The sequence below is a fragment of the Dendrobates tinctorius genome, unplaced genomic scaffold (assembly GCF_039654945.1).
Source record: "Dendrobates tinctorius isolate UK_male_01 unplaced genomic scaffold, ASM3965494v1 ptg000041l, whole genome shotgun sequence".
NCBI classification, from domain to species: domain Eukaryota; kingdom Metazoa; phylum Chordata; class Amphibia; order Anura; family Dendrobatidae; genus Dendrobates; species Dendrobates tinctorius.
Window position 1 is genome coordinate 1,597,501 of NW_027361709.1, and position 26,247 is coordinate 1,623,747.

Sequence of the window (26,247 nt, forward strand, 5' to 3'; positions counted from 1 at the left end):
GATGTGCCCGACCTTCACCTGATATTCATCCACCCTCAGCCCGAGGTCGTCGTGTTCCTTCTGTAAAACCCCAAAATGACCTCGTTATTTCAGCGTCCCGCCGAGCCACGATTGGTTGGTTTTGGGGGGGCGACCACGACGGTGGAACGACAGGCGATTCCTTACATGTATCACCAGAGTCAGCGGCTCCCCGACGTGGTGTTTGATCAACTTCTCCTTCTTGGCGGTGAAGAACATTGGATCGGGCTGATACTCCAGGATGAACCTGTCGTCTGAATGTTCCTCCGCGGCGGGGTCACCGTCAAGGTCACTCCTGTCACCGGACACATAGACGCCATTGATGTAGAACCCAACGCTGACGTTTCTCCTCTCCAGGGTGGAGTTTGGGGCCGTGGGGGAAGGGCAGGTGATCACGACGTCGCTGAGAACGGAGCAATTCTAGGAGAAATCTAAGGGTCACGGTTGGCTCCTTAAACTTATAGTTCTTACAAAAGCAGCGCCTCCCCTGTCCATAGGTTGATGTTGGTATTGCCACTCAGCTCCACTGAAATGAATGGCGATGAAGTGCAATACCACACGCAGCCTGCGGACAGGTGTGGCGCTGTGTTTGGAATACATCAGTCATTTTTTTTTTTTTATTCCTATAGTTGTGCGCCCCCTCGGTGATCGGATATCTCACCATTAGTCCTCCCTTGTGATCTCTGATCTTCATCTTCATATCTTGCACCATATCGAATCTTTCTCCCATCAATGTGATGATCCGGCCACCACTGCGGACGACATATCAGACATTTTGTGTGTGCAAGCGTTCACTACTGCCATGATGACCAGGGACCTCCAGACTGTTTTATTAGGGTCTTCAGGACCCTGAGGGGCTTCCCTACCTCATGTGACTGCTCCTCGGCTCCATATTTCTGATCACCGGGTTTTCCTTGTATAGAAATGTGAGGTTGCCATTCAGACAAGACTTCTGCTCAAACTGTACACAGATGCTGACGCTCAGGGTGGGAATGGCCTCCATGGCTGGAGCGGTGCAGCGGATACTGCTCTCCGTTCGTCTAGAATGAAAGGAAAATACAATAAAGGGGTCTTCCGCTTTGGACTAACCCTACTGGTTAGACAGGTTTTTTGATACAGTGGTCAGCAATAAGCTGTGATCTATTGGGAAATCTGCAAGTAAGTGCTCCATTTCCCTGCAGCACCCCCACAGGAGAAACAAAGTATTACACCGTGTCCATTCAGATCAATGGGTTGTCTCTGTTAACGGTCCTCCAGAGCGAGAGAGGATCCCCCACAATTTACTAATAGGGAAAGTGGAAACCATTGAGAATAAGGACAAGGAGATACTAAGAATTTCGGTGGTGGCCACAAAGGGGATTGGAAACTTCTGTGGAAAACACAAAACCGGAGCGGATATTCTACGATTATCACTACACTGTGTGGCTCACATAAGGTCTCCGCAGTCCAGGGACTCATTGAACAGAACGCGGACCGCTCCTCCAATGTCTAGGTGTGTGCCGGATATGGTGATCTTCGTTCCTCCGGCTCTCGGGCCAAGATTTGGAGTCAGACTGAAGACTTCCGGTAACTGCAAAGACCCAAAGAAAAGATCTGAGCAAGGTGCATTAGATCTCCACATGATAAGGGGCCCCATAAATAACGGGGCCACACTCTTCCATTGTGATCATCATCAATGACAAGTGAGATGAAGATTGGAAATGTCTACTCATGTTCTTCTACGGCCGGCTCTGCACCCTCCCTACCTGTCCCTCATCTTGGAGCGGTGGCCAATCCTCCCAGCCACCATGGCGGCTTCTCCGGCAGTCTATTTTGGCTCCTGTACGTGGACTCCTTGCCACATGCACGATACTTACCATAAAGGAATATTTCTCCTTAGATCGCCCTCTCCCATTGATGTCCACGGACACCCAGTCGCTGAGCTCTGCGGGAGCCTCTCCGGTCACACACACAATCCTGGGTGTAAAGAACACTAATGTATACAATGTATCCATATATCACCGCCATATAGGGCTGATACAATGGTAACTTACAGTATATCTATACATCGACATGATGACTGAGAAGGATAAAAGATGTCCAAGCTTTTACTCTGTGGGATGGCATGCTATGGTCAGCTGTTATCAGGCATTTAAACATTAAAGCTCATCTGTATAGGGATTATCACTCAGCTTTTCCAGTATCCTGCACAGTCATTCTGCCTTACTATGAAATTGCATGCAGGCAGACTTGCCAATCCAGCGCCTGGGAGAGCTGGGTGACATGCTCCGTGATGGCAGACATATTGGCTTATTGTGGGTGGCTATGATCTAGGATCCCAAATCTTGCCAGGAAAGAGATCCCGACACCCAGGTAATGGGCCGCATTGCTGACAACCACTGGAACGTGTAATGGTTGTCAGTAGGAGGGAGATGAATCCAGGGGCAAATGTCCTAGATTTCTGACTGCTTTGCACTCACTCTTCGGACACCAGATATCTCTCCATGACGGGGAAACAGGGCACCTCTCCAATCTTCACCTTGCCAGCAATGTCACTGAAGCGACTGCCGAGATTGCGCCCCTGGACCGTGAGCAAGGTGCCTCCGAGCAGGGGGCCGCTCACCGGCTCTATCTGCAAAGGGAAGAAAATGAGCAAACCACGTTATTAAAATTACATGAGCTGCAGAAAAATCCCCACGGCCCCTGGTATTGTCTCCATATTTATGAGCCGGGTCTGGTAATTCTAATAATGAGGCATTTTACATGGAGGAAACATCCTAATGCAGCGGCCTCATTCCATAAATATGCAGCTACCTTCCTGATCTCCGGGGATGGACAGGAGCTCTGCATAGGCAGCAGTTCACTGTTCAGCCTGCAGGAGGCGCTGCTGTCACTCCAGGTGCACAGGTGTCCTAAATCTGTCCGGCCGAGACATCGGGAGCAGTCCGTGGTTTCTGACCCGCAATTGTAGACTTCGACTACGAGACAAAACACAGCACCATGTGTCGGTAAAAAGAAAACGTATCATTATATTTATTAGATATCGGAGTAGTGATACGGCTGGATAGGATCCGGTCTCCCGAAAAAAAAAAATATATATATATTTTTTTTTGACAGTCATGAGAAATCCAGCCCAGAAGTCGCATGGAAATCACGCTTATAAACAGGGACTCCTTCTCGAACACGCCCCCAGTGCACTTCCAGCCTGATTTGCATATTGATTGATTTCTTATGACTGTCACATTGGATCTCTGCAAAAAAAAAAAACCTTTGAACCTTCGAAGTTTGTCATCATGGGGAGATCTGGGAAAGCTGGGTGCCAACCTGTATTATAGCCAAATTGCATGTAACATGCACTGAATTTAAAGGTGATGGCCAAATATAAATTCTCCTTTAAATATCATTTTACTCATCTAGATACAATATTATTACAATGTAACTTTCTGCATCATTTGTAGCCATGATCTTGAACAGTTTTACTTCCTTGCTCCAGTCACATTAGACTTGACACAGGATTCCAAGAAGAATTATGAATGCAGCTCTGGGAGTGACCGGAGAATAAAACAATGCAATTCCAACTTTACAAGTAGATTACGATAAAGGTCTTTGTTGTGAACATATAAATGAAGCTGCTCGCGTTTCCACGACGGATCTCTGCTGGAATATAAAGTTGCATTATATTTTCTCCTATATATTTTGTTTTCAAATATTTGCATAGATTTATATTATAATAAGAAAGGATACGGTGATAATGGGGCAACATAGGAGGAAAAAAAAAAAACAATGTAACAACTTTGTAACTCTACTTATTATACAGTAACTTGCAAAAACTTTTTCCAAACTTTTACCCTGCGTCTGCTCTTCTTCCCTGCAGACTGTCCGCCCGGGGGGTCATCCTACAGACCATATATCCTACGTGTTTACTGTAAAGTTCACCCCCTGTCTGCACAGAGGCGTAAAAAATGATCAGACTTCACAAACGCCTGAACTACCGACTCATCCTCCCACACTGATAAAACGTTCCGAGTCTTTGTAGTGGAAGGATTTGACGAGTTGGTACAGGAACCTCGGCCAAATTTAGCAGCCTGTTATCATCCCGAGCTGTCTTCTTGTATATAGTATATATCACATAAAAACCGTCCTGTCAGTCCGCCCTTAGGAAATACACAAGAACATCTGCATTTTTTGATCACTTGCTCAGCAGAGGGCGACAATGAGCACAAGACGAAGCTCCTCCCAGCAAGAAAATTTATGCATAGTAGTTGATGAGAAAAATGCAAAATTTGCAATATTTTATATTAAAAAAAAAAAAATAGGGATTTTTGTGTACTCACCATAAAATCATTTTCTCCGAGCCAATCATTGGGGGACACAGACAGTGTGTTCTTTCCGTGTCCCCCAATGAGGATAGGAGAAATAGGGATTTTTGTGTACTCACCATAAAATCCTTTTCTCCGAGCCAATCATTGGAGGACACAGCAAGAACACACTGTCTGTGTCCCCTAATGAGGCGTAGGAAAAATCACTATACATCTTAGGGTTGATTACTGTATCATTCGTGTTAATATTAATGCTGTATGGAGTTGCCCTTTAAATTTTATCCAATCCCTTAAGATGTTATGTTATTATTCCATCCTCCTGATTTTATCCATATGTGTTAAAACTATGGTAAACTATATAATAAACCTAATCTACGGCATAATAAATGCAACAAATGTCATTAACTCACCAGTCAGCATGTCCGGATTGTCGAGAAATTGACCAGAATGGTCCATTAGCTGCAAATTCACCGGGAATTTCTGGCTGTTCTCCGACGTGTGGAGCTGGTGGGAGGAAGACAATGATGGATCAGGGTCCTGGAGACAGACGTATAGTGCTGCTCTGACATCAAGCATTGACCTCTAGACCAAAAACGTGGAATAACTAAGGATGCCCTGTGTGTGGAGAGGGGGATCCAATACTTTTGCATGCAGTGCCCTTGGTACATTAAATTGAATGGGTGTCTGGGGAGCAGGATTTGCAGTGGTACCCAGGCCCTTGTGCTTGATGTCTGCAGCAGGTGATGTTTCGGGCTCAGATTTTACATTGACTGGACACATTATATCCATGAAGGACGATCATTATTACAGTGCTGGATGCACAATGGGGACAGTGTGCACGCTATAGACTGCGACACACAGGGTGACACTGCAGCCGGACCCCCGACACATATAGAAGGTCATTCTCCTCACCAGGACGCTGCTGCACAGGACGGACGTGGAATTTAACCATCTGGCCGGGAAAGTCTGTTCTGCTCCAAAGTCACATTCCAAGGCGAGATCCTAGAGGGTGAGAGACATAGGAAACATCTGCTGGGTCCACAGCGCCGCCATATTTATACCGTCCGGGTCCAACTGGGTCCTGAGATTACTCAGCTCTACTATGCATTATCTTACATCTGTCCTAATACCTCCAGATCGCTGAGATCTCTGCAGTGTGCATGTGCTTTGTATGAGACACATAGGGGCATGAATATACAATAAATGATTGGGCAGTCATTGGCATATAAACAGTCATGGCAGAAAGTGAAGTGTTTCTCCCATAAAATTATTACAGTTACACACTTGTTATACTAAAAAAAAAAGAGAAAAAAAGGTAAATTGGACATCATTTGACTCAAATCTCCAAAAATGGTCCAGACAAATTAATTCTTTGCTCCTTTCCAAATTGTGGATAAACAACTTTGTTTCCAGCATGTGGATGCTCGTTCACAATCACCTGTGGCAAGTAACAGGTGTGAGCAATAGGAAAATCACACCTGAAACCAGATAGAAAGGGAGAAGCTGACACAATGTTTGCCACACTAAGGCTTGAGAGCAGAAAGAGGAGAAGAGAACTGTCTGAGGACAAGAGAACCAAAATTGTTGAACATTATCCACAATCTCAAGGTTACAAGTCAATCTCCAGAGATCTTGATGTTCCATTGTCCATGGTGCACAACATAATCAAGAAGTATACAACTCATGGCATTGTAGCTAATCTCCCTGGACGTGGACAGCAGAGAAAAATTGATGAAGGGTTGCAACGCAGGAGAGTCTGGATGTTGGATAAGCCCCAATCAAGGTCCAAAGAAATTCAATCTGTCCTGCGGGCCCAGGGGGCATCAGTGTCAGCGTGAACTATCCGTCCTGCTATGGCAGGAGAACCAGGAGGGACCCCATTGCTGACACAGAGACATGAAAAAGCTTGAAGACAGTTTGCCAAAATGAACATGAGTAAGCCAAAATCCTTCTAGGAAAGCATCTTGTGGACAGATGACACCAAGACAGAGATTTTTGGTAAAGCACATTATTCTACTGTTTACTGAAAATGGAATGATACCTACAAAGAAAAGAACACAGCACCTACAGTCAGATATGGTGGAAGTTGAAAGATGTTTTGGGGTTGTTTTGCTGCCTCTGACACTGTGTGCCTTGACTGTGTGCAAACCATCATGAAATCAAAAGATTTGCAAAGAATTTCCAATAGGATCTTAAAATTGCTGTTGGGAGAAGGCAGCTTCAAATCGGAGAGACGTATTTGTAAGACAAGTCATCCAGAATTCCAGCTGAGAGGTGTAAGAAGCTTGGTGATGGTTATAGGAAGCGATTTATTGCAGTTATTTAGTCCAAAAGTTGTTGAGGGTGCAAATTTTGTCTGGCACATTTTTGGGGGTTTGAGTGAAATTATGTGCAATTTGCCTTTTTTTTCCTCATTTTTTATGTTGTTCCAATAAACACAAAGGAAATAAACGTATGCATTTGCAATTTTTCTTGTAGAAATACTTAATTTTCTGGAAATTTCAAGGGTGCCGGCACTTTCGGTCATGACTGTGTATATATACACACAAACGAAAGAACGCAGCTGACACTAGGCGCTAAGATTTATGGAAACATTGACTAGGTGAAATGTAAACTCCATTACTGACATACACTCACTGGCCACTTTATTAGGTACACCTGTCCAACTGTGTGTTAAGACTTAATTTCTAATCAGCCAATCACATGGCGGCAACTCAGTGCATTTAGGCATGTAGACATGGTCAAGACAATCTCCTGCAGTTCAAACCGAGCATCAGTATGGGGAAGAAAGGTGATTTGAGTGCCTTTGAACGTGGCATGATTGTTGGTGCCAGAAGGGCTGGTCTGAGAATTTCAGAAACTGCTGATCTACTGGGATTTTCACGCACAACCATCTCTAGGGTTTACAGAGAATGGTCCGAAAAAGAAAAAAAATCCAGTGAGCGGCAGTTCTGTGGCCGGAAATGCCATGTTGATGCCAGAGGTCAGAGGAGAATGGGCAGACTGGTTCGAGCTGATAGAAAGGCAACAGTGACTCAAATTGCCACCCGTTACAACCAAGGTAGGCAGAAGAGCATCTCTGAACGCACAGTGCGTCGAACTTTGAGGCAGATGGGCTACAGCAGCAGAAGACCACACTGGGTACCACTCCTCTCAGCTAAGAACAGGAAACTGAGGCTACAATTTGCACAAGCTCATCGAAATTGGACAGTAGAAGATTGGAAAAACGTTGCCTGGTCTGATGAGTCTCGATTTCTGCTGCGACATTCGGATGGTAGGGTCAGAATTTGGCGTAAACATGAAAGCATGGATCCATCCTGCCTTGTATCAACGGTTCAGGCTGGTGGTGGTGGTGTCATGGTGTGGGGAATTTTTTCTGGGCACTCTTTGGGCCCCTTGGTACCAATTGAGCATCGTTGCAACGCCACAGCCTACCTGAGTATTGTTGCTGACCATGTCCATCCCTTTATGACCACAATGTACCCAACATCTGATGGCTACTTTCAGCAGGATAATGCGCCATGTCATAAAGCTCGAATCATCTCAGATTGGTTTCTTGAACATGACAATGAGTTTACTGTACTCAAATGGCCTCCTCAGTCACCAGATCTCAATCCAATAGAGCATCTTTGGGATGTGGTGGAACGGGAGATTCGCATCAGGGATGTGCAGCCGACAAATCTGCGCCAACTGTGTGATGCCATCATGTCAATATGGTCCAAAATCTCTGAGGAATGCTTCCAGCACCTTGTTGAATCTCTGCCACGAAGAATTGAGGCAGTTCTGAAGGCAAAAGGGGGTCCAACCCCTTACTAGCATGGTGTACCTAATAAAGTGGCCAGTGAGTGTATAGTCTATAGTTAGAAAATGTCGGTACTCAGCGCACAAACTGCCCTGTTTCCATCAGACGCGCATCTCCCAGACCAGAAGACTTAAGATTTAGAGGACAGGTAGGATCCAATGTTACTTAAAAGCAGCACTCAGACGTCTTGTAGGGAAGGTGATGCACGGCACGGACCTGAACTTTATAGGAGATCCGCGGCCGTTCCGTGCATCACGGTCCATACAAGACGTCTGAATGAGGCTTCAGTCGGATGCTCAGCCAGTAAGGAGGCTGTGACTGTACAGAGACGCAAGATTTTATCTTTTAAATGAATTGTGGTTGTTTTTTTAAAATATTGAAAAACTTTCTTTGAGCCCACACACTCTCTGAGGATCAGCAGATCGCTCCTGCCCCTTCCTGTACACAATCTGTTAGGGTCTGAGATCCAGGACCCCCCACTGACATGTCTCACTAGGACATAGGAAATGTTTTGCCACAGATATTACATTGTCAGTGGATCCACGTGATATTGGGGTATACACATCATCTGTTGTGGGAGTGGATACATTACCTGGGACACATTGACATTTGCCACAGAGAGGATGAAGTCCTTGGCGATCCCTGTAGGAGTGGGTGCAATGTGCCTGGTGGTGATCTGAGGACAGTCCGTGCTGTTCTATGGAGGATATATAAAGATGTCAGTAAGCTGCTGCATGGCTATCCATTTTAGTAGTGGTTAAAAAAAAAGGATTTTTGATATTATTGTCTCTTTTTGTTTTATTTTCTGTAAACCCCACAATGGCACATGTAAGAACCTCATTTACAAACCTAATTTGTCATCCATGTGTGGTAGTGTTCAGTGGGAATTTCTATTTTATTATATGGCCTTTTCAGCTGTTTGCACCAACTCATTCAACGTGTAGGCAAACACATTTTGCAAACATACATCACACTGCGCAATGGCAATCAACGCTAATTCCCATAATGCACTGCAGGAAGGGAACACAACATCACGTTTGGGATTTGGACTTTATTAAAGAACTAGCAGAAGAGCCCGGTGTTGCCCAGGCATAGTACCTAACTGTGGGTCCCGCTCTCTTCCTTAACAGCCCCGTTCTGCACCCGCCATCATGCTCTCTCCCTCCACAGCCCTGCTCTCTTCCTCCACAGCCCTGCTCTCTCCCTCCACAGCCCTGCTGCTCTCCCGCTCTCTCCCTCCACAGCCCTGCTCTCTCCCTCCACAGCCCCGCTCTCTCCCTCCACAGCCCTGCTGCTCTCCCGCGCTCTCCCTCCACAGCCCTGCTCTCTCCCTCCACAGCCCCGCTCTCCCGCTCTCTCCCTCCACAGCCCTGCCCTCCCGCTCTCTCCCTCCACAGCCCTGCCCTCCCGCTCTCTCCCTCCACAGCCCCGCTCTCTCCCTCCACAGCCCCGCTCTCCCCCTCCACAGCCCTGCCCTCCCGCTCTCTCCCTCCACAGCCCTGCCCTCCCGCTCTCTCCCTCCACAGCCCCGCTCTCTTCCTCCACAGCCCTGCTCTCCCACTTTCTCCCTCCACAGCCCTGCTCTCCCACTCTCTCCCTCCACAGCCCCGCTCTCTTCCTCCACAGCCCTGCTCTCTTCCTCCACAGCCCTGCTCTCCCGCTCTCTCCCTCCACAGCCCTGCTCTCCCGCTCTCTCCCTCCACAGCCCCGCTCGCTCCCTCCACAGCCCTGCTCTCCGCTCTCTCCCTCCACAGCCCCGCTCGCTCCCTCCACAGCCCCACTCTCTCCCTCCACAGCCCTGCCCTCCCGCTCTCTCCCTCCACAGCCCTGCTCTCTTCCTCCACAGCCCTGCTCTCCCGCTCTGTCCCTCCACAGCCCTGCTCTCCCGCTCTCTCCCTCCACAGCCCCGCTCTACCCCTCCACAGCCCTGCCCTCCCGCTCTCTCCCTCCACAGCCCCGCTCTCTCCCTCCACAGCCCTGCCCTCCCGCTCTCTCCCTCCACAGCCCCACTCTCTTCCTCCACAGCCCTGCTCTCCCACTTTCTCCCTCCACAGCCCCGCTCTCTTCCTCCACAGCCCTGCTCTCTTCCTCCACAGCCCTGCTCTCTTCCTCCACAGCCCTGCTCTCCCGCTCTCTCCCTCCACAGCCCTGCTCTCCCGCTCTCTCCCTCCACAGCCCCGCTCGCTCCCTCCACAGCCCTGCCCTCCCGCTATCTCCCTCCACAGCCCTGCTCTCCGCTCTCTCCCTCCACAGCCCTGCTCTCCGCTCGCTCCCTCCACAGCCCCTCTCTCCCTCCACAGCCCTGCCCTCCCGCTCTCTCCCTCCACAGCCCTGCTCTCCCGCTCTGTCCCTCCACAGCCCTGCTCTCCCGCTCTCTCCCTCCACAGCCCCGCTCTCTTCCTCCACAGCGCAGCTCTCCATGCACCGTCCTACTGTATCCGTCCGCAGCCCCGCTCTCCATTCACGTCCCACTCTGATGCTTCGTCATTGGTTGGTGTCCCACTCTGCTGCTTCGTGATTGGTTGGTGATACACACACACATTCATACATACACTTTTAATAAAGAGATTAATTTATCCTGGAAAATTGCAGTTACTGGAAATATACTATGGGGAATTATCGGCTTGTCTCGTTAAGAGTCCTGGAGGGCTCCGGCCGACCTTGGCTTGATGAATACAATTATATCCTAGCGGGAGCAAAAAAACAAAAATCGAAAAACAACACACAAATCAGTCGGAGGAGTCAAAGGACAAGTAGACGACCAAAATGGCCCAGAATAGAGGAGAATCAGGCTGCCTGCTTTTATTGTTGCAATACCTTTATATTAGGGCTTTCAGCCACCACCCTGACCTTATTTTAGTGCACATACGTTACACTGCTCTCTGCAATCTTCCTATATTTTCTTTCCTTGCAAGGATATTTTTTGACTTTTTTTTTTATAGTCTTATTATTGTGCAAAGGGCAGGATATCTTGCCTAGGACCAATAACCGTACAATGGGGCTGAAGCATTCGTCTCTTACAGACTTTATCGTCAGGAAGTGGAGTGGGCCGACATTTCTGTAGTCTAGAGTCGTTTGCTCTCATGGGATCACACACTGTACTCTTATTGTTCCATGTCCAAGTTTCCTCCAATTCTCGGCTTTCGGCAAACAATAGCGGAGTCTTCGGAGCTTCCGGTTGGGAGATCACATCATGGACAGGTGACCTCGGCTATTTTTACATGACTTTATTTTGGACGGGATAATGGGCTGATAGTGTGTGTGGTCTGAGGAACAAGGAATTCAGGGATGTGTGCGATGACGGAGGAGGACGCATGCAGGAATGTCAGGATGATTAGGTTTTGGCTGGCTTTGTCCTTCATTTTGGAGGAGCCTGAAGATCTGGACTCTCAGAGAACAAGGTAAAGCTTTGCGCCAAGAGGTGGAAATATTCCAAAAAGGCAACAAAGTCAAACTTATATCTGTGACACAAGTAATACTTTTTATCAAAGTGCTGCAAATGACCTCACCGAGGGTCGGACTGGCCCCCTGGATATCCGGAGAATCCTCAGGTGGGTCCTGTCCAGGCACTGCACTGATCATTGGTGAAGCGCAGCTCCTCCATACTCACTACTTTTGTATTGTGTTTGTCACCAGAACGTTTTACTGCAGGAAATTCTGCTCATTTTCAGTAACTTGTGACCGTACTTGTAGTGTATACAAACAGTTCTTACGCCCGTGACCCCGCATACTTCATAGTGTGTGAAGAGCACAAATGATGCGCGGGATCTTTCCACCCGGCCATAAAGATAAATACGTCTCAGATGTTCCGGGCTGCGATATATCAGTGGATGGATATGACGGATTCCTGCAAATGCTCACTTCAACTGGACAAAACAAACACAAACCCATCTCCAGTCACCGGGACTAAAGCTGCTGGTAACGAGATGATGAGATCTCCGAGCATCTCTGCTAATTAACGGATGAGGCCGACGGTGGAGAGAGATTCAATTTCAGCCCCAGTGCAGGGTCCTGCTTAATGGGATTATGGCCGAGGCCTCGCAGTTCAGGTAGCGGCATCATTAGTTTCTGTCCCTCTGTACAAACACCTCAGTAACTCCGGGCAGCAGCTAATGAGCAACTAAGCGTATTGTTTTCCTAAAGTCCTAAATGGCAGCTGCTGTAACAGAGGCCGAGGATCAGACGCCCACAGCGGAGGCATGGGGGAGCAACACGGCATTAATTACAAGAGGCAATTACAACTGCACCGGCAGAACAGTGAGTGCAGCTCTGGAAGATAATACAGGATCAGTAATGTAATGTATGTACACAGTGACTGCACCAGCAGAATAGTGAGTGCAGCTCTGGGGTATAATACAGAATGTAACTCAGAATCAGTAATGTAATGTATGTACACAGTGACTGCACCAGCAGAATAGTGAGTGCAGCTCTGGGGTATAATACAGAATGTAACTCAGGATCAGTAATGTAATGTATGTAAACAGTGACTGCTCCAGCAGAATAGTGAGTGCAGCTCTGGGGTATAATACAGGATGTAACTCAGAATCAGTAATGTAATGTATGTACACAGTGACTGCACCAGCAGAATAGTGAGTGCAGCTCTGGAGTATAATACAGGATGTAACTCAGGTTCAGTAATGTAATGTATGTACACAGTGACTGCACCAGCAGAATAGTGAGTGCAGCTCTGGAGTATAATACAGGATGTAACTCAGGTTCAGTAATGTAATGTATGTACGCAGTGACTGCACCAGCAGAATAGTGAGTGCAGCTCTGGGGTATAATACAGGATGTAACTCATGATCAGTAATGTAATGTATGTACACAGTGACTGCACCATCAGAATAGTGAGTGCAGCTCTGGGGTATAATAGAGGATGTAACTCAGGATCAGTAATGTAATGTATGTACACAGTGACTGCACCAGCAGAATAGTGAGTGCAGCTCTGGAGTATAATACAGGATGTAACTCAGGATCAGTGATGTAATGTATGTACACAGTGACTGCACCAGCAGAATAGTGAGTGCAGCTCTGGAGTATAATACAGGAGGTAACTCAGGATCAGTAATGTAATGTATGTACACAGTGACTGCACCATCAGAATAGTGAGTGCAGCTCTGGGGTATAATACAGGATGTAACTCAGGATCAGTAATGTATTGTATGTACATAGTGACTGCACCAGCAGAATAGTGAGTGCAGCTCTGGGGTATAATACAGGATAATATAAAACAATTATGCACATCTATATGTAACTGTAATTTTGGACATGTCCTTTAAAAGTGTTTTGAAGAAAAAAGTGAACAGACCAGAAGATTGCAGCATAAATCCCTGAATTACGTTACATTTTCTTCCGCTCTTGTTTTCTTACCGTGACCGCGGCGTCGCATTGTGATGTGTTGTACATGCACTTGTGCTGCCTCTCACACCACGTACACGGCCATGGAGACGTCACGCAGCTCGTGCACCTGCAATATCGTGGGCATTAATGTTAGGAAACTTATCGCGGAGGTTCCACAACTGAACATACAGAACGACGGATCTTACGATGTTTTGCGGTGGATCCTCTGCGTCCTTTCACAGTCATAGATCACAATGTTCTGCTGAGCGATGTGGATCCCGTCTACAGCGACGGCCATAGTAATGGTCACATGATCTGGATGAAAGACGGACCGTCAGGGTCATATTTATTTGCTTTAAAGGTACAGGCCGACTGACAAAAGGCCGAATCACAGGGAAATTTCACGGCAATCTGCCATCACCCGCGGCTGCTCAATGCTGACATTTTCACGGTAATTTGGCCATTAAGCAGTTTCCGGCCCTATGTAACTAAATCCTAGGTACTCTATAGTTATGTACATTTCTTATACTTTTTCAAGGCCTCTGCTTGCTGTCAGTGAATAAATATATGTATTTTTTATATTCAGAGGCTAAAAAAATCCTCTAATCTAGTGCTGCTCACAGATGAAGTTTTGTTTCAGTGTATCAGGCAAATGTCAATCTTTATAGCTTGTAATCGCATTCGCAGCACAAATCTCCCTTCTGTTCAGATAGTTTGCTACAATGTGTCAGTGCAGAAAAAATGTATGAAATCTGGGGCATTATCTAGACTGGATGCAATTGTAACAAACCCTCAGCTATAAAACGTAGTCATCAGATTTTCAGCCTCTGGATCTAAAGGAGAATGGTCTCAATCACAGACAGCAAGCAGAGTTGTTGGAAAAAGTAAGAAACGAATACTCCCAATAAATCCACATTTCCTAGAGAAGTTTCTAGAACGTTCCGGGCTGCAGAACGTTGTACCTTGATTTGCAGTGAATGCTGGGATCTGATCTTTGGGGAGGAAGGAGCAGTAGGCCCAGTGCTGGGAATTGCCGGCATCATAGGTGGCCGCCGGCAGGAGCGCGCCATTGCCGTAGTCACAGGACGTGTTCACCTGCGCCAGACTGGGGAGGTTCCCTGTGATCTGCAAGAGGATTGTCTATGGGAGAAGAGAGAAGAGTCAGACGCACACATGGCCCCCCATGTCCCAATCACAGGGGTCTGGAAGCTGAGATATGGGGGCAGAAGGCTGGCATGTGGGCACAGTCCCTGGTATAACAGCTGAAGGCTGGAACGTGGACACTGTCCCTAGTATAATGACTGAAGGCTGGCACGTGGGCACAGTCCCTGGTATAATGGCTGAAGGCTGGAACGTGGACACTGTCCCTGGTATAATGGCTGAAGGCTGGCACGTGGGCACAGTCCCTGGTATAACAGCTGAAGGCTGGAACGTGGACACTGTCCCTGGTATAATGACTGAAGGCTGGCACGTGGGCACAGTCCCTGGTATAATGGCTGAAGGCTGGAACGTGGACACTGTCCCTGGTATAATGGCTGAAGGCTGGAACGTGGACACTGTCCCTGGTATAATGGCTGAAGGCTGGCACGTGGGCACAGTCCCTGGTATAATGGCTGAAGGCTGGAACGTGGACACTGTCCCTGGTATAATGGCTGAAGGCTGGAACGTGGACACTGTCCCTGGTATAATGGCTGAAGGCTGGCACGTGGGCACAGTCCCTGGTATAATGGCTGAAGGCTGGCATGTGGACACTGTCCCTGGTATAATGGCTGAAGGCTGGAACGTGGACACTGTCCCTGGTATAATGGCTGAAGGCTGGCACGTGGACACTGTCCCTGGTATAACAGCTGAAGGCTGGAACGTGGACACTGTCCCTAGTATAATGACTGAAGGCTGGCACGTGGGCACAGTCCCTGGTATAATGGCTGAAGGCTGGAACGTGGACACTGTCCCTGGTATAATGGCTGAAGGCTGGAACGTGGACACTGTCCCTGGTATAATGGCTGAAGGCTGGCACGTGGACACTGTCCCTGGTATAATGGCTGAAGGCTGGCACGTGGACACTGTCCCTGGTATAATGGCTGAAGGCTGGCACGTGGACACTGTCCCTGGTATAATGGCTGAAGGCTGGCACGTGGACACTGTCCCTGGTATAATGGCTGAAGGCTGGCACGTGGACACTGTCCCTGGTATAATGGCTGAAGGCTGGCACGTGGACACTGTCCCTGGTATAATGGCTGAAGGCTGGCACGTGGACACTGTCCCTGGTATAATGGCTGAAGGCTGGCACGTGGACACTGTCCCTGGTATAATGGCTGAAGGCTGGCACGTGGACACTGTCCCTGGTATAATGACTGAAGGCTGGCACGTGGACACTGTCCCTGGTATAATGACTGAAGGCTGGCACGTGGACACTGTCCCTGGTATAATGACTGAAGGCTGGCACGTGGACACTGTCCCTGGTATAATGGCTGAAGGCTGGCACGTGGACACTGTCCCTGGAATAATGGCTGAAGGCTGGCACGTGGACACAGTCCCTGGTATAATGGCTGAAGGCTGGCACGTGGACACAGTCCCTGGTATAATGACTGAAGGCTGGCACGTGGACACTGTCCCTGGTATGATGACTGAAGGCTGGCACGTGGACACTGTCCCTGGTATAATGACTGAAGGCTGGCACGTGGACACTGTCCCTGGTATAATAGCTGAAGGCTGGCACGTGGACACTGTCCCTGGTATAATAGCTGAAGGCTGGCATGTGGACACAGTCCCTGGTATAATGGCTGAAGGCTGGCACGTGGACACAGTCCCTGGTATAATGACTGAAGGCTGGCACGTGGACACTGTCCCTGGTATAATAGCTGAAGGCTGGCACGTGGACACTGTCCCTGGTATAATGACTGAAGGCTGGCATGTGGACACAGTCCCTGGTATAATGGCTGAAGGCTGGCACGTGGACACTGTCCCTGGTATAATGACTGAAGGCTGGCACGTGGACACTGTCCCTGGTATAATAGCTGAAGGCTGGCACGTGGACACTGTCCCTGGTATAATAGCTGAAGGCTGGCACGTGGACACAGTCCCTGGTATAATGGCTGAAGGCTGGCACGTGGACACTGTCCCTGGTATAATGACTGAAGGCTGGCACGTGGACACTGTCCCTGGTATAATGGCTGAAGGCTGGCACGCGGACACTGTCCCTGGAATAATGGCTGAAGGCTGGCACGTGGACTCTGTCCCGGTATAATGACTGAAGGCTGGCACGTGGACACTGTCCCTGGTATAATGACTGAAGGCTGGCACGTGGACACTGTCCCTGGTATAATAGCTGAAGGCTGGCACGTGGACACTGTCCCTGGAATAATGACTGAAGGCTGGCACGTGGATACTGTCCCTGGAATAATGGCTGAAGGCTGGCACGTGGACACTGTCCCTGGTATAATGACTGAAGGCTGGCACGTGGACACTGTCCCTGGTATAATGGCTGAAGGCTGGCACGTGGACACTGTCCCTGGAATAATGACTGAAGGCTGGCACGTGGACACTGTCCCTGGTATAATGACTGAAGGCTGGCACGTGGACACTGTCCCTGGTATAATGGCTGAAGGCTGGCACGTGGACACTGTCCCTGGTATAATGACTGAAGGCTGGCACGTGGACACTGTCCCTGGTATAATGACTGAATGACTGAAGGCTGGCACGTGGACACTGTCCCTGGTATAATGGCTGAAGGCTGGCACGTGGACACTGTCCCTGGAATAATGGCTGAAGGCTGGCATGTGGACACAGTCCCTGGAATAATGGCTGAAGGCTGGCACGTGGACACTGTCCCTGGTATAATGGCTGAAGGCTGGCACGTGGACACTGTCCCTGGTATAATGACTGAAGGCTGGCACGTGGACACTGTCCCTGGTATAATGGCTGAAGGCTGGCACGTGGACACTGTCCCTGGTATAATGGCTGAAGGCTGGCACGTGGACACTGTCCCTGGAATAATGGCTGAAGGCTGGCACGTGGACACTGTCCCTGGTATAATGACTGAAGGCTGGCATGTGGACACAGTCCCTGGTATAATGGCTGAAGGCTGGCACGTGGACACTGTCCCTGGAATAATGGCTGAAGGCTGGCACGTGGACACTGTCCCTGGTATAATGACTGAAGGCTGGCACGTGGACACTGTCCCTGGAATAATGACTGAAGGCTGGCACGTGGACACTGTCCCTGGTATAATAGCTGAAGGCTGGCACGTGGACACTGTCCCTGGTATAATAGCTGAAGGCTGGCACGTGGACACAGTCCCTGGTATAATGGCTGAAGGCTGGCATGTGGACACAGTCCCTGGTATAATGGCTGAAGGCTGGCACGTGGACACTGTCCCTGGTATAATGGCTGAAGGCTGGCACGTGGACACTGTCCCTGGTATAATGGCTGAAGGCTGGCACGTGGACACTGTCCCTGGTATAATGGCTGAAGGCTGGCACGTGGACACTGTCCCTGGTATAATGACTGAAGGCTGGCATGTGGACACAGTCCCTGGTATAATGGCTGAAGGCTGGCACGTGGACACTGTCCCTGGTATAATGACTGAAGGCTGGCACGTGGACACTGTCCCTGGTATAATAGCTGAAGGCTGGCACGTGGACACAGTCCCTGGTATAATGGCTGAAGGCTGGCATGTGGGCACAGTCCCTGGTATAACAGCTGAAGGCTGGCACGTGGACACTGTCCCTGGTATAACAGCTGAAGGCTGGCACGTGGACACTGTCCCTGGTATGATGACTGAAGGCTGGCACGTGGACACTGTCCCTGGAATAATGGCTGAAGGCTGGCACGTGGACACTGTCCCTGGTATAATGGCTGAAGGCTGGCACGTGGACACTGTCCCTGGTATAATGGCTGAAGGCTGGCACGTGGACACTGTCCCTGGTAAAATGGCTGAAGGCTGGCACGTGGACACTGTCCCTGGAATAATGGATGAAGGCTGGCACGTGGACACTGTCCCTGGTATAACAGCTGAAGGCTGGCACGTGGACACTGTCCCTGGTATAATGACTGAAGGCTGGCACGTGGACACTGTCCCTGGTATAATGACTGAAGGCTGGCATGTGGACACTGTCCCTGGAATAATGGCTGAAGGCTGGCACGTGGACACTGTCCCTGGAATAATGGCTGAAGACTGGCACGTGGACACTGTCCCTGGTATAATGACTGAAGGCTGGCACGTGGACACTGTCCCAGGTATAATGACTGAAGGCTGGCACGTGGACACTGTCCCTGGTATAATGGCTGAAGGCTGGAACGTGGACACTGTCCCTGGAATAATGGCTGAAGGCTGGCATGTGGACACCTGTCTCTGGTAGAATGGCTGAAGGCAGGCACGTGGACACTGTCCCTGGAATAATGGCTGAAGGCTGGCACGTGGACACTGTCTGTGATATGATGGCTGAAGGCTGGCACGTGGGCATTGTCGCTGGTAAAACAGCTGAAGGCTGGCACATGGGCACAGTCCCTGGTATGATGGCTGAAGGCTGGCACGTGGACACTGTCCCTGGAATAATGGCTGAAGGCTGGCATGTGGACACTGTCCCAGGTATAATGGCTGAAGGCTGGCACGTGGACACTGTCCCTGGTATAATGGCTGAAGGCTGGCATGTGGACACTGTCCCTGGTATAATGGCTGAAGGCTGGCACATGGACACTGTCCCTGGTATAATGGCTGAAGGCTGGCACGTGGACACTGTCCCTGGTATAATGGCTGAAGGCTGGCACGCGGACACTGTCCCTGGAATAATGGCTGAAGGCTGGCACGTGGACACTGTCCCGGTATAATGACTGAAGGCTGGCACGTGGACACTGTCCCTGGTATAATGACTGAAGGCTGGCACGTGGACACTGTCCCTGGTATAATAGCTGAAGGCTGGCACGTGGACACTGTCCCTGGAATAATGACTGAAGGCTGGCACGTGGACACTGTCCCTGGAATAATGGCTGAAGGCTGGCACGTGGACACTGTCCCTGGTATAATGACTGAAGGCTGGCACGTGGACACTGTCCCTGGTATAATAGCTGAAGGCTGGCATGTGGACACTGTCCCTGGAATAATGACTGAAGGCTGGCACGTGGACACTGTCCCTGGTATAATGACTGAAGGCTGGCACGTGGACACTGTCCCAGGTATAATGGTTGAAGGCTGGCACGTGGACACTGTCCCTGGTATAATGGCTGAAGGCTGGCACGTGGACACTGTCCCTGGTATAATGGCTGAAGGCTGGCACGTGGACACTGTCCCTGGTATAATGACTGAAGGCTGGCACGTGGACACTGTCCCTGGTATAATGACTGAAGGCTGGCACGTGGACACTGTCCCTGGTATAATAGCTGAAGGCTGGCACGTGGACACTGTCCCTGGAATAATGACTGAAGGCTGGCACGTGGACACTGTCCCTGGAATAATGGCTGAAGGCTGGCACGTGGACACTGTCCCTGGTATAATGACTGAAGGCTGGCACGTGGACACTGTCCCTGGTATAACAGCTGAAGGCTGGCACGTGGACACTGTCCCTGGTATAACAGCTGAAGGCTGGCACGTGGACACTGTCCCTGGTATAACAGCTGAAGGCTGGCACGTGGACACTGTCCCTGGAATAATGACTGAAGGCTGGCACGTGGACACTGTCCCTGGTATAATAGCTGAAGGCTGGCACGTGGACACTGTCCCTGGAATAATGACTGAAGGCTGGCACGTGGACACTGTCCCTGGAATAATGGCTGAAGGCTGGCACGTGGACACTGTCCCTGGTATAATGGCTGAAGGCTGGCACGTGGACACTGTCCCTGGTATAATAGCTGAAGGCTGGCACGTGGACACTGTCCCTGGAATAATGACTGAAGGCTGGCACGTGGACACTGTCCCTGGTATAATAGCTGAAGGCTGGCACGTGGACACTGTCCCTGGAATAATGGCTGAAGGCTGGAACGTGGACACTGTCCCTGGTATAATGACTGAAGGCTGGCACGTGGACACTGTCCCAGGTATAATGACTGAAGGCTGGCACGTGGACACTGTCCCTGGTATAACAGCTGAAGGCTGGCACGTGGACACTGTCCCTGGAATAATGACTGAAGGCTGGCACGTGGACACTGTCCCTGGAATAATGGCTGAAGCCTGGCACGTGGACACTGTCCCAGGTATAATGACTGAAGGCTGGCACGTGGACACTGTCCCTGGTATAACAGCTGAAGGCTGGCACGTGGACACTGTCCCTGGTATAACAGCTGAAGGCTGGCACGTGGACACTGTCCCTGGAATAATGACTGAAGGCTGGCACGTGGACACTGTCCCTGGAATAATGGCTGAAGGCTGGCACGTGGACACTGTCCCAGGTATAATGACTGAAGGCTGGCACGTGGACACTGTCCCTGGTATAACAGCTGAAGGCTGGCACGTGGACACTGTCCCTGGTATAACAGCTGAAGGCTGGCACGTGGACACTGTCCCTGGAATAATGACTGAAGGCTGGCACGTGGACACTGTCCCTGGAATAATGACTGAAGGCTGGCACGTGGACACTGTCCCAGGTATAATGACTGAAGGCTGGCACGTGGACACTGTCCCTGGTATAACAGCTGAAGGCTGGCACGTGGACACTGTCCCTGGTATAACAGCTGAAGGCTGGCACGTGGACACTGTCCCTGGTATAACAGCTGAAGGCTGGCACTGTGTATACAGACAAATCAGGCAGGAGCTATAATGGTGACACAGCATGGGCACCTCCATAGGTGAATTGGCACTAGTGTGGTAATATGATGACTGTCACTGTAATGGGGCTCCTTATGTATGGACTCTAATAGGGCTGGTAGCAGGTCCTGAATTAGAGATACTATGGTTGACATGGTTATGGCGACACTATGGCTGGTACTGTTATAGAGGCACTGTATCTGACATTGTTATGGAGGCACTGTATCTGACATTGTTATAGAGGTACTATGTCTGACACTGTTATAGAGGCACTGTAGCTGGCACTGTTATAAACGCACTGTGTCTGACACTGTTATGGAGGCACTGTAGCTGGCACTGTTATGGAGGCACTGCGGCTGGCATTATTATGGAGGCACTGTAGCTGGCACTGTTTTGGAGGCACTGTAGCTGGCACTGTTATGGAGGCACTGTAGCTGGCACTGTTATGGAGGCACTGTAGCTGGCATTGTTATGGAGGCACTGTAGCTGGCACTGTTATAAACGCACTGTGTCTGACACTGTTATAGAGGCACTGCATCTGACTTTGTTATGGAGGCACTGTAGCTGACACTGTTATAGAGGCACTGTAGCTGGCACTGTTATAAACGCACTGTGTCTGACACTGTTATGGAGGCACTGCGGCTGGCATTATTATGGAGGCACTGTAGCTGACACTGTTATAGAGGCACTGTAGCTGGCACTGTTATAAACGCACTGTAGCTGGCACTGTTATGGAGGCACTGCGGCTGGCATTATTATGGAGGCACTGCGGCTGGCATTATTATGGAGGCACTGTAGCTGGCACTGTTATGGAGGCACTGTAGCTGGCACTGTTATGGAGGCACTGCGGCTGGCATTATTATGGAGGCACTGCGGCTGGCATTATTATGGAGGCACTGTAGCTGGCACTGTTTTGGAGGCACTGTAGCTGGCACTGTTATGGAGGCACTGTAGCTGGCACTGTTATGGAGGCACTGTAGCTGGCATTGTTATGGAGGCACTGTAGCTGGCACTGTTATAAACGCACTGTGTCTGACACTGTTATAGAGGCACTGCATCTGACTTTGTTATGGAGGCACTGCGGCTGGCATTGTTATGGAGGCACTGTAGCTGACACTGTTATAGAGGCACTGTAGCTGGCACTGTTATAAACGCACTGTGTCTGACACTGTTATGGAGGCACTGCGGCTGGCATTATTATGGAGGCACTGTAGCTGACACTGTTATAGAGGCACTGTAGCTGGCACTGTTATAAACGCACTGTAGCTGGCACTGTTATGGAGGCACTGCGGCTGGCATTATTATGGAGGCACTGCGGCTGGCATTATTATGGAGGCACTGTAGCTGGCACTGTTATGGAGGCACTGTAGCTGGCACTGTTATGGAGGCACTGCGGCTGGCATTATTATGGAGGCACTGCGGCTGGCATTATTATGGAGGCACTGTAGCTGGCACTGTTATGGAGGCACTGTAGCTGGCACTGTTATGGAGGCACTGTAGCTGGCATTGTTATGGAGGCACTGTAGCTTGTCTTGCTATGAATGCACTATCCTTCCTGTACCCCTGTGCCCCGTTCTTATCACCTGGGTGTTGGAGGACACATCAATCTCCCTCGGGATGACTTGTAGCGCAGGGCATTGGTCGGTGCCATTTGTGCTGGGGCCGGTCCAGAACATGGAATCTTCAGAATAGCGACATTCCTGCTGCATGGAGCACCTGTATATACACATGTATCGATATGAGGGTCCCCCGTCCACGCCGTACCCTGACGCCTCCCACATCACCCTCCGGAGAGGCAGAATCAGCAGAGACAATGGAAAATTTCCGGGGTTAATAGAAGTGAGCTGAAGAGAAATTAATGAGCCTGATCGGATCTGAGCCGGAATAGTGATGTGTAATTATCTGGTATCGGACAGTTTTGTTTCCGGTGACCTTCACAACTCGCTGACAGGATCTATAGCTGCCGTCGCAGGTAGCGGCATATATTAATCCGCTGCCTAATTAATCAGATGGAAGCATCAGCGTGAACCTGGGACGTCCCTGGTGATTTGCGTCCGGTCCGGTAATGAGCACATTCTATGTTCTACTGTCAGCGCCTCGTGATTCTTTCTATGCCGCTACCTGGTGACGGCGTCTTCTGACAAACGGCAAATTAAGTTCTCTACAACAATCGTATTAGATCGCTGTAAGCAAATGAAGAAATTAGCGGCCCCAGATCGGGGGCATTGGAGTCGTAGTGCGGCCTCATCACCAGTGATACAATGGGGCAACTTTTTATATTAAATGTTTCATCTTGTAGAAGTCAATGGGGAAATTAGTGCAGAACAATAAACATGTCGCTGTCATAGAGCAAATACTATGGCCGGCACGTAACGGGGGCACTGGCAGGGATGGGGCGAAACGGCAGAACAGGAGGGTCTCAGAGGGTGCAACAGACAAAGGGTCCATTGTTTGGGGCTGACCATGGGGCAATACAAGAACTGCAACTGTCGAAAGAATTATATCTGTAGGAAATTATTCCCATTGTTGCAAACTATCTATGATGCCCGCCCCTTTAATTATAGTAAAAAATATCTGAATAATAGTCTTAAAAGTAGAAGTAACCATCCATGAACATCTCAGAGCTGAGAGGCTCACCTGGCCTCCATGGTGCACCATCCGCAATAAGGGTCCGCAGCTTGGAGACACTCCGCACAGGTGAGGAACTTCTCGCAGTTGGCAACTTTCACGCGACTCATCTGCACAAAGAGGAACATAAAGCGATGAGGAATAATAGGAGAATCAAGGAAACAGGAGAAGCAAACCACGATCCACAGGTTACCTGGTGGGAGCTCATCACATAGAGGTAGGTGGGATTCACAGGGTCAAACTGCATGATGTGGTGGACCGGCTGCCCCCGAGCGATCTGTACTGACTGTCTGCTGACAATATTCATACTGGCATCAAGGTTAATCTGCCAAAGTATAGACCAGTATTCATTAATGATATGTATATGGCTACTAATAGTGATACCTGATAATACATAAGAGCAGTATTATAGTAATTATATTCTTGTATATAGGGGCAGTATTATAGTAGTTATATTCTTGTATATAGGGAGCAGTATTATATTAGTTATATTCTTGTATATAGGAGCAGTATTATAGTAGTTATATTCTTGTACATAGGGGGCAGTATTATAGTAGTTATATTCTTGTACATAGGAGCAGTATTATAGTAGTTATATTCTTGTACATAGGAGCAGTATTATAGTAGTTATATTCTTGTACATAGGAGCGGTATTATAGTAGTTATATTCTTGTATATAGGGGCGGTATTATAGTAGTTATATTCTTGTACATAGGGGCAGTATTATAGTAGTTATATTCTTGTACATAGGGGCAGTATTATAGTAGTTATATTCTTGTACATAGGAGCAGTATTATAGTAGTTATATTCTTGTACATAGGAGCAGTATTATAGTAGTTATATTCTTGTACATAGGAGCAGTATTATAGTAGCTATATTCTTGTACATAGGAGCAGTATTATAGTAGTTATATTCTTGTACATAGGGGGCAGTATTATAGTGGTTATATTCTTGTATATAGGGGCAGTATTATAGTAGTTATATTCTTGTACATAGGAGCAGTATTACAGTAGTTATATTCTTGTACATAGGGGGCAGTATTATAGTAGTTATATTCTTGTACATAGGAGCAGTATTATAGTAGTTATATTCTTGTACATAGGGGGCAGTATTATAGTAGTTATATTCTTGTACATAGGAGCAGTATTATAGTAGTTATATTCTTGTACATAGGAGCGGTATTATAGTAGTTATATTCTTGTACATAGGGGCGGTATTATAGTAGTTATATTCTTGTACATAGGGGCAGTATTATAGTAGTTATATTCTTGTACATAGGGGCAGTATTATAGTAGTTACATTCTTGTACATAGGAGCAGTATTATAGTAGTTATATTCTTGCATATAGGGGCGGTATTATAGTAGTTATATTCTTGTACATAGGAGCAGTATTATAGTAGTTATATTCTTGTACATAGGAGCAGTATTATAGTAGTTATATTCTTGTACATAGGGGGCAGTATTATAGTGGTTATATTCTTGTATATAGGGGCAGTATTATAGTAGTTATATTCTTGTACATAGGAGCAGTATTATAGTAGTTATATTCTTGTACATAGGGGGCAGTATTATAGTAGTTATAGTCTTGTACATAGGGGCAGTATTATAGTAGTTATATTCTTGTACATAGGAGCAGTATTATAGTAGTTATATTCTTGTACATAGGGGGCAGTATTATAGTAGTTATATTCTTGTACATAGGAGGCAGTATTATAGTAGTTATCTTCTTGTACATAGGGGCAGTATTATAGTAGTTATATTCTTGTACATAGGGGCAGTATTATAGTAGTTATATCCTTGTACATAGGGGCAGTATTATAGTAGATATATTCCTGTACATAGGGCTTCATACTCCTCAGGCCGCTGCTGTCATTGACAACAAAACAATAATCTCTGACCACTGAAGAAATTTCAAAAAAACATTTCCAAAAATTACACCCTCCAGCTCATAACCTCAGATTCGTCACTCTGCCGCCACAGCCTGTTGGGATTAATAAACTCATCAGTGCCCCCCCACAACATCAGCCGTTCTCTCCCATAGATCTAAGTCACCTCAATTACAGCTTTGCACTTACATCTGTTTGGCTGTTGCTACATTACTGGGGCTGTGACGCTATAGTGCGGTGTTATCAGGGGAGATAGGTGTGAGATGAAATTCTGTGTCCAGGATCCCTAATGAGCGGCCTCCCCTCCGGAGGATTAGATCCTGGGGAAGCTTTCATTCCAGCTGTTAATGTATTATCACAACCTCTCCCAGAAACGTGGATTTCAATTACCTGCTATTAATGGGGGTTAGAGGTCTCCTTGAGTGGGTAGAATTGGATTAGCAATGTGTGAGATGGAAAACGAGCGATCGCCGGAGATAGGAGGCGACATCCATGCAAATACAGGAGAGTTTTATCAGATCACCATAATGACCAGAA

At 48.4% G+C, this 26,247-nt stretch overlaps 1 protein-coding gene across 5 annotated transcripts in view; it reads right to left on the reverse strand.

The window, feature by feature from the left end:
• The window catches only part of PLXND1 (plexin D1), a 109,857-nt gene that overhangs the window by 22,159 nt on the left and 61,451 nt on the right, over nucleotides 1-26,247 (reverse strand). For all 5 annotated transcript variants that reach the window (XM_073574967.1, XM_073574966.1, XM_073574969.1 and 2 more), the window contains 17 exons: nucleotides 24,018-24,149; nucleotides 23,834-23,934; nucleotides 22,780-22,912; nucleotides 14,421-14,598; nucleotides 13,665-13,773; nucleotides 13,489-13,585; nucleotides 8,711-8,815; nucleotides 5,229-5,318; nucleotides 4,727-4,820; nucleotides 2,812-2,975; nucleotides 2,478-2,629; nucleotides 1,875-1,974; nucleotides 1,449-1,588; nucleotides 885-1,058; nucleotides 680-770; nucleotides 166-438; nucleotides 1-60 (listed from right to left, as the gene is read on the reverse strand). The exon at nucleotides 1-60 is cut by the window's left edge and continues 90 nt beyond it. In XM_073574967.1, coding sequence (XP_073431068.1) covers nucleotides 1-60; nucleotides 166-438; nucleotides 680-770; nucleotides 885-1,058; nucleotides 1,449-1,588; nucleotides 1,875-1,974; nucleotides 2,478-2,629; nucleotides 2,812-2,975; nucleotides 4,727-4,820; nucleotides 5,229-5,318; nucleotides 8,711-8,815; nucleotides 13,489-13,585; nucleotides 13,665-13,773; nucleotides 14,421-14,598; nucleotides 22,780-22,912; nucleotides 23,834-23,934; nucleotides 24,018-24,149 — 2,193 coding nt within the window. The remainder of the gene's footprint in view (nucleotides 61-165; nucleotides 439-679; nucleotides 771-884; nucleotides 1,059-1,448; nucleotides 1,589-1,874; nucleotides 1,975-2,477; nucleotides 2,630-2,811; nucleotides 2,976-4,726; nucleotides 4,821-5,228; nucleotides 5,319-8,710; nucleotides 8,816-13,488; nucleotides 13,586-13,664; nucleotides 13,774-14,420; nucleotides 14,599-22,779; nucleotides 22,913-23,833; nucleotides 23,935-24,017; nucleotides 24,150-26,247) is intronic.